Below are 8,954 nucleotides of genomic sequence, written 5' to 3' on the forward strand. Positions count from 1 at the left end.
TTATTTCTTCAAAATATACACCAAGTTCTCTAATATTCATGTACTTATGATATTGTTGTTTCTTTTTTATTGTGAAGCCAAAGGTTCATATGTGCAAACTTTTTTTTTTTTTTTTGGTTTCTCACCCGGTCAAATATCCATTTTGGGACCTTAACTAATTTAGATTGTGCTTATAAGATTCATTAAAGGAGGAAGCACTTCCTATCGGAAGTTTTTTTTTAATTCTAAGATTCGAACTCGAGACCTCTAGAAACCTCTGTTTATTCATCTTACCACAATGTATGGTGTTCGTTGGTTGGTACGGTACAGTACGATATTTAGACATTTTGTTCGATATTTTCAGTATTCGGTTTCTTAAAATGTTATACCAATACCGTTACCTAATTAAATTCGGTATTGTTTGGTTTTTCTTCTTTCGGTTTTGGTTTATTCATTCGGTTTATTCGGTTTGAATGCCAACTGGTGCATAGAGTCATAGACTTTAATATTCTAATTAAAATTTTAAAAATTTACAAAACCAAAAACATTTGTTGACAAAAAGTTTGTCCAAAATCAGCAAGTATCAACCCTAAGAGAGAAAATTGCAGATGAAAGAAATAAATTTGATCATTCGAAATGTCTTGTTACTTGCTTAGAGTTAATTAATAATATGTGTATTGTCTAATATAATATATATTTTGATACCGTATTGGTATTTCGATATTTTATTTTAAAATATCAAATACCATATCTAATACCAATTTGTTTTAAAACTTAAATCAAATATTATACCGAACATCAAAATATCGATTACCAAATACCAAAATTATCGGTTTCGATACGATAATTCGGTATTCAGCCCTACCACAATGTTTGTGTCGGCAACATTAAGTTACTAAACTGGGAATTCAGTTTAGGGACATGTGGTGACTGATGAGTAGAAGCTGGAAAATTTGGCAGTGATATGATTTTGGAGTGTGAGGTATGGTCCCTTGAGTATGGAAATTCGTTTTTTATTTGTATAAGTCCTGTTTCACGTGGCATATCTCTTATTTTTCACATTTTTTGTAATTTCCCATGCAAATACTGCTGTTTAGAGAGATACAAATAGCTGTTTGCCAGCCAGCACTGGCCTCGGCGTTGCAGACACAACTCAAATATTTTTAAAATATATGTTGTAATAAACACAATTCATTGAATATAATTTGAATCCTTTAGCATATAGTCAAACAACCTAACTAGCCAATCTAAAGAGTCGCGACTTCTCAGCTAGCCACTTTAGTAACAATTTAAAGACTTGATCTTAAAGAGTTACTCTCTTCGGTCCACAATAAGTGAGTCCACAATAAGTGATCGATTTACTTTGGGCACACCCATTAAGAAAGTATTAAATTTTAGTCCACAATAAGTGATTAATTTACTTTAGACACACCCATAAAGAAATACTAAATTCTAGACGAAAATAGTTAGTGTGACTAAACTACCCTTCATTAAATGTTGCACCATAGTTATACTAGCACTTATTTCTCTTCTCAAATGTGAGGAATAAATGATTTTTTAGGAATACGTACATAAGGATAATTTAAAAAAAAACAAAATAATTTTTTTCTTGATTATACAAATGGACACTTATTTTGGACCAAAATAAAAAAAAAACAAATTGATCACTTATTGTGGACAGGAGGAAGTACATGTCTAGCGAACCAATGTTAAACAGGAGACAAAGATATACCAAACCAATCAATTCCTTTGACCAAGGACAAAAACAAAGGCACTAAACTAATCTCCAAAATAACACTCCAGCCGATTGACAAAAACAAACCAGTTTCAAGTGCAGGCACAATTCCAGCAAACCCAGAAAAGGAAGTTAACATTACAGCAGATTGACCCAAAAAAAAAACAGTTTTCAAGTGCATGGTTAATTCGATCAAACACATAAAGGAATTTAACATTCCAGCAGATTGACAAAAAAACAATTTCAAGTGCAGGGACAATCCAACCAAATCCAGAAAAGCAAATGATAGTGCAAAATACTAGGATAGAAAGCAAATGGAAACAAGTATGTTTTTGCTGTTCGCTAAGACATCAAACTCGTATATGTAATATTTATTACAAACAATATACTGCCCGGCATCTCCTGAATGAGTCCATGAAGGAAATATTTTCTAATGGGAATCCCAGGTATGACTTGTACATTCACAAGGACAATAACATATACTATATAAATATGCATATTCCACCACCACCGATATATCTAGGGGAAGAAGGTAACTAATACAACAGAAGCTCACTCAAAAAGCAGAAGCAAAAAAAAAAAAAGTATGGTAAAACCCGACCAACACCCCCCCCCCTCCCCCCAAAAAAATTAATAAAAAATACAAGGAATAAAAAGAAAAAGACGACTCTACACATTTTTCAAACAGTATTCTCGTTTTCCATCCGTTTCTCCATGCCAGCCTTTGAGAAACAAACAATTTTGATAACATCCCTTCAGGAATAAGTTAACCTGGATGAAAGAGGATGCTGTGTCCAATCTGAAACCACCAACTGACCTGCTGGCCGAGCCTGGAAAGATTCATAGCAAAGATACAGATTAAGAAGAAGTTTTAACTGCTATACGTTCCATTAGTTGGTTCAATCAAAGGCAAGGCTACTATTTTTACACCATGATACAGATCAATCAATCAACTGCTGCTCAATCCCAAATCAGTAGGTTGGCTGACCGAATCCTCTTATCCATTTTGCTCTTTCCAGGTCCAGTTCATTCTAACACTAAATATTTCACACCATAATACAGATGCCAAAAGAACAAAACTCTTAAAGGCAACAATTGTCAGCAGATAAGAAGTAATCATAAAAAGGGGAACAATAACATACCTCATGAACTGAAGTTGAATCCTCCTGATGGAAGAGGTAGATCACCCCCTCCAAAGTTGAATCCAGAATGTTGAGCATCAGCTGATGGAAGCTGCTCATCGTCCTCTTCCAACCAATAAGTTTCGAGGATCTTCACTGCCTTCTCATAGATTTCAGTGTTGTCATGGCTCTGGAGGTTTTCAATCTTCTCTAGACCTTCAGCCTCGTCGATCAATTGGGCATAAACATTCACGCCTTCTGTGTTACCTAGATCCTTATCAGCTTCCCCAATCTTCAGAATATTCTCAAGCCCTTCCAAGCAGACTGTGACTATTCTTGGGTCAGGACAAACCAGCAGATCGCACAATGGCTTTATACATCCTTGGCTCACCAAGAACCTAGAAAAAAATTTACATATGAGCTTGAAACTAGATATAAGGTTAATTGAACGAAACTGAACTTTTTAAAAGGAACTATACTTGATCTGATCGTGATTTCCACCGGATGTAGCATTTGAAATTGCCCAAGCAGCCTCTTTCTTTATCTCAAATTCAGCATTTTGTAGCAGATGGACAAGAGGGGCAATAATGCCAGCCTCAATCACAGCCTATTTCAATTAAAACCTCTTTAGGTATCATTATACATTACTGAATCACATTGAAAAAGTTCTCTTTCTCTCACTTATTTTCACTTATCTGTAAAGTGATTAAAGAAGCACATATATGTCCCAATACACCATACCTGAATTTGATTTCGACTACCAGCTGTAATGTTCGAGATTGTCCAGCAAGCTTCCTTTTTAATGCTTTTTTTGTAATTTTGTGTCAACAAGTTAAGAAGGCAAGGAAGAGCATGATGGTCAATTATAACCTAAAATTCAGAGTGAGTTCATCAGTGTCCCCAGAGAAAGAATCAAACTTTTAAATTAGGCAAGACATCCTTTGCTTTAATAAACAAAAAAAATTGAATTTTTGTTCATTTAATTTTCCACTTTCCACCACGTTTGAAAATGGAAGAGGCAGCAAATATGAGAGGTGAGCAGGCGCAGAACCCAAAGAGGGCATTGAACCTTCACAATGTGCAAATAAAATGATACCTCTTGCCTTACAATATACCTTTCAGAGCTTCCCCACCTTGGTAGGAGAATAAAAGGATTACAGGAGAAGTTTACTCAATTTTCGCTCTCCTTTTGTTTCAAAATCTAGAAACTCTCATCTCTACCCTATTTCCTCCTCCTACACGCTCAATTACAACAAATCACTTGAGTGAACAAATGAAGTTCCTGAGAGAGCAAAAAGGTTCAAAACAGAACGATGTGGTACAATACTACTCCTGTTGGCAGCGAAGCAGATGAGGCTTTATTCTAGCAATGATCATAACAGAAACACACCATAAAGCCCCTATCCAAGTAGGCAAATGTGAAAACTGAAGTACACGAATGAATTAGCAAAGATTTTAATTAGCAACCTCTCCTAAACATGGCACAAAAATGCCTGACAACTAAGTCATGCAGCCAATTGACTAGTCCAATATTAAATATCATCTTCTCTTTGATATTGAAACATAGTTGACTATCAAAATTATTCCAAATATTGAATTATCATGGATCAAAGCCAGATTCAATCATATTTTTTTGTCTACTGTGCAATAATTTACCCAAAAGAAAAAAACTAGACATCTGACATACTGATGGATTAGATTTTGAGAATTCATGTTTTCACAGAGACTCACTTAAGAACCAGAAAAGGAAAAACTACAAAATTTCAAACATGAAGAATTGGGAAAAGCAGAGAAATTTATATGTATTTCCCATGGGAGGATAATAATACCTGAGTTTGGATATCGTCTCCAGTGACAATATTACCAACAGTGCGCAGGGCAGGAATGAGAACAGATGGCGAAGAATGACTACACACAAAAAGAAGATGAAGACAATGCAGAGCATCAGAAGATATGATTTTGGCCCAACGAAAGCCCGAAACAAACCCCAAAAAAGTAAGATCTATGACTCACAGTAGCAGCTCAACAAGGCGGGGACACACTCCAGCTTCAATAACAGCCTGGATTTTGTCATTAGTTCCATCAGAAAGATATGATAGAGCCCAGCATGCATCTGTCAGGACTTCTTCATCATTTGAGTGGATAAGTCGAGCAAGAGTGGGGAGTGCCGCTTTTGTCTGAGCAATGAATTTCAAAAGGAACAACCTTTAATAATAAAAATCTGAAAATATTAAAACAAACTTCTTTTCTTTTTTGAGTCCAACCTGCTCGAACTGCGGCTGAGGCTTGCCCCTACAAAAGTTTGACAATGTCCAGGTAGCATTTCTCAACATAGATAGCTTTGCATGCTCATTGAATTGTGCCAGCAATGGCGCTAAAGCTCCATGGCCAAGCACAAGGTCACGATACTTGGGTGAGTCACCAGCAATATTTCCCAAAGCCCAAACTGCCTATAAAAATGAAAACATCAACATAAAAGAACTTCTAAGAAATAAATTGGCAAAGCTGGTGTTTCATTGACATAATATCATGACATTTATAAAAAGAAACATGAAACCCTAGCCCTCTTATATTTGAAAGTTTTTACCTGTTCACGGACATCATCGCTTGGTGAACTTAGAAGTCTGACGAAAATTGGAACAGAACCATAATCAATCACAACTTTAGTGTTTTCTGATGTACCAGATGCAATATTTGTAAGAGCCCATGCTGCCTCAAACTAGATCATAGGACACCAAAGAAGATGTAAACACTAGAAATGAAGATAAACGACAAAAAAAGAAAACAATAAATTCAGTACAAACCTGCAGTTGAGGATAGTCCTCTCTAGCAAGAAATTCAACAAAACGAGGGACTACTCCAGACTGTATCACTTCCTCTATAGGAGGATTGCGTTCTGCCAACACAACCATAACCGAAGGCAATACCAATTAAGCAACAGAGATACCAGGAGGAGAAACATTCTTTGTCAACGTGATCAAATAGAAATACAGTCAAAAAATAATATAAAGCAGCTGACCAATTGAAAGCAGTTTCCGGAACTGTGTAGTACATTCAAGTTGCATGCTGCTGTCATCTGACCATACCCCGGAAATCATATCAGGAAGATTCTCCAGCTGAAAGGTTATTAACCAATAAAATCAAATTAGATAACTTCGTTAGCAGAGCTGCATGACATTGGCTTTAGCTAAAAAAAATACACCTCCATCCCAATAAGAATGGCTGTATTTGAACCACGAGGATCAGCTCATCGGCTTTTCAGTGTAAATTTGATCATCGATTTCTTCATTTTCTTGAATAAATATCCATACTTAAAAACTACTATAAATTATAGTACTTTATATATACTTGTAAAATCAAATGCTCCTTCTGTCCTATTTTATGTGGCACTCTTTCTGTTTTAGTTTGTCCCAAAAAAAATGGCACTTTTTCATGTTTAGAAACAATAAACTTTAAACTTCCTATTTTATCCTTAATGATTTATAGCCACGGCTTGTTTTAGACCACAAGTTTCACAGGTTTTTCTTTCTTAAAGAAATCAGATTACATCACATAAATTGGGACGGAAGGGGTAAATCTTTGACTCTCCAAATAGTGATATTTGTTCTGGAAGAGGGAGCTACAAAGAAGACTATATATTTATACTCCTCAAATTATCATACCTAATAATTTAAAATAAGTCAATTATCCCATCGCTGAGACTAATTAACAAAAAATAAGAAGTTGCATTATATCAAAGGCATGAGTACTGAAACAGGAGTCAGTAATGATCGCACTTGAATTCAAATAAACAATTGAAAATCCGATATTAATACCCGAAGCTAAGAACTAAATGAAGCAAGTAATCAATAAAAAATAACAACCAAGCCGAGTAAGCTGGAAATAATAACACTTCATCATATTGATCCCAAATTGCAATTCAAATAAACAACTGACGAAATGTGAAGCTAAGTAAGGAATGAAGCAAGTAATTACTAATTTTTAAATATAAGTAGCCGAGTAAAGCTTGGAGTGGTAACACTTTGTGGGTACTGATCGCCCTTGAAATTCAAACTAATCAATTGAATCCGACATGAACAAATTAAGCTAAAAACTGAATGCTACAAATATTACCAAGAAAATTACAAGCAAATAATTAAGCTCGAAACAATGAATACCGAGTAATTATTAATCGCAGTTTCAATTCAAAATTATTAATTAAAATACAAGTAAGACATTACACGTAGCGTAGTAAGCTCGAAGTAGTAACACTTCTTCGGTACTGATCGCACTTCAAATTCAAATAAACTATTGAATCCGATTTGAATAAATTAAACTAAAAACTGAATGCTACAAACAATTAACAAAAGAAAATCACAAGTAACTCAATTAAGCTAGAAACGATGAACACCGAGTAATTATTAATCGCAATCTCAATTCAAAATTAATAATTAACAGTTAAATCCGATCGGATTATGTGAAATCGATACCTTCTTATCGAGCTGAGAGACGGCGGCTGCAGTACTGGAGAATTGCTGAGCTTGTAGTAGACCTTCCCGACGCTTCTTCAGCAAACTTTCTTCTCTTTTATTCTTCCGGATCTCCACCATGTTATCTTCTCTTCTTCGTCGACCTTCCTCTGCGTCGACGGCGACTTTGTACCGGCTCCGGCGAGCCTCCGTTCTCGAATTCGGCCTCAGCGACATAGCTATTACTCAATTGATTTTTTTTGAATTTAACACGTTAATCGCAATAAATAATTTGCTCTGAAAAAATTCAAAACTGAATTTGCAAATAAAATTTTAAGACAGAGAGAGAAATCAGGGTTTGGAAATTGGAAAATTCGGATTTGTTTTGTCCGAAAAGTTTTTGGGAGTTTTGGTTACAACCACCACTCTGGTTTTGGAAAGTAGGCTTGAGGATTAGGCTTATTTACCATTTTGCCACTGTCGAAAATAATGGAGGTTGATATAGGGGTGTGGGTTCGATTTATGATTCGATTTTGACCCTTATCGATAATTACTTATCGATTATCGATTTGTACATATACTTATCGTTATCGTTTCAATAAGGTTTCGATTTTTTTGATTTTGATTTATCGATTTTTGGGGCTTATCGATTCGGTTATCGATTATACCAATAAGAAAATTTACGGGATTCCACGGAAAGTATATCGCTACAAACACACCTAACTAATATGGACAAAAGGAAGCTAAAATAAGAAGAACACCGTTTATAACATAAAAATTGTGTCAACAAGCACATGCAACGAAACTAAAGTAAGGGATCAAATGTATGACACCAACACTCCAACGGTATAAACAAACAAAAAATCAAAATACATCATCACGGCTAATTTTGTTTTCCATTAATTTGAACTTCATTCCGTTGAGCTTTAAATATGATCATTCCTTAAATGTGGTAGAGGAAATAATAGGGTTAGGGACTTAGGGTAAAGGAAAGGGTATTATAGAATAAGGGTAAAAAAATTAAAAAAATTAAAAAAATTAAAAAAAAAATTACTGTAGCTTATCGGTTTATCGATAAACCAATAATCGAAGAGGAAAAAATCGAAATCGATAAATCGATAAACCGATAACAAATAATCGATTCGATTTATCGATAAACCGATTCGAATGCACACCTCTGGGTTGATAGAGGGAGACATTTATCTATTTGATGGGAAAGGTAATTGTTAATGTTAAAAAGTTGTACTATATTTTGACTTTTACTGAGTCAAATTTCAGTAACATAAGTTAGTAGTGCAGTAAAAAGTTACTGGTCTGAACTCCTTTTTCTTTTTCTTTCCCTAAATTAGTACTAATTCCAAACACCAAAAGCACATGAATCATCTTTCATGCATGTTTCATTTTTTATGACTACAAATAATAATAAATTATACCTCAATTTTAAACAAGCTTGAGGTTGTTTATGAGTACAAACCAAACACAATCAGACATTTCTATAATAATTATTTTCTATAATGGCATTTCACGTAGGACAAGAGGGGTTGCTCTGATGGTAAGCAACCCCCACTTTCAACCGAGAGGTTGTGAATTCGAGTCTCCCCAAGAGCAAGGTGGGAAGTTCTTGGAGGAAAGGATGCCGGGGGTCTATTTGGAAACAGTCTCTCTACTCTA

The 8,954-nt window shown here is 35.0% G+C and overlaps 1 protein-coding gene across 1 annotated transcript; it reads right to left on the reverse strand.

Annotated features, from left to right (window-relative positions):
• Positions 1 to 2,000: 2,000 nt before the first annotated feature.
• On the reverse strand, positions 2,001 to 7,670 carry LOC104236794 (importin subunit alpha). Its single transcript, XM_009790803.2, has 11 exons — positions 7,305 to 7,670; positions 5,855 to 5,951; positions 5,640 to 5,731; positions 5,423 to 5,554; positions 5,100 to 5,285; positions 4,849 to 5,012; positions 4,665 to 4,743; positions 3,577 to 3,705; positions 3,315 to 3,442; positions 2,857 to 3,233; positions 2,001 to 2,544 (listed from the first exon to the last, which is right to left on the reverse strand). The coding sequence occupies exons 1-10, from the start codon at positions 7,518 to 7,520 to the stop codon at positions 2,858 to 2,860; spliced, it is 1,599 nt and encodes a 532-aa protein (XP_009789105.1). The 5' UTR covers positions 7,521 to 7,670; the 3' UTR covers positions 2,001 to 2,544; position 2,857.
• Positions 7,671 to 8,954: the final 1,284 nt, after the last annotated feature.

The sequence above is a fragment of the Nicotiana sylvestris genome, chromosome 2 (genome assembly GCF_000393655.2).
Source record: "Nicotiana sylvestris chromosome 2, ASM39365v2, whole genome shotgun sequence".
Taxonomy (NCBI): domain Eukaryota; kingdom Viridiplantae; phylum Streptophyta; class Magnoliopsida; order Solanales; family Solanaceae; genus Nicotiana; species Nicotiana sylvestris.

Excerpts from the sequence above, each read along its gene's own strand:
- LOC104236794 (XM_009790803.2), bottom strand. The coding sequence starts at position 7,520 with ATGTCGCTGAGGCCGAATTCGAGAACGGAGGCTCGCCGGAGCCGGTAC. Across the intron at positions 5,286-5,422 it reads GCGATGATGTCCGTGAACAG|GCAGTTTGGGCTTTGGGAAA; the intron begins GTAAAAACTTTC and ends TCATTTTTATAG. Across the intron at positions 3,234-3,314 it reads GGAAATCACGATCAGATCAA|GTTCTTGGTGAGCCAAGGAT; the intron begins GTATAGTTCCTT and ends ATTTTTTTCTAG.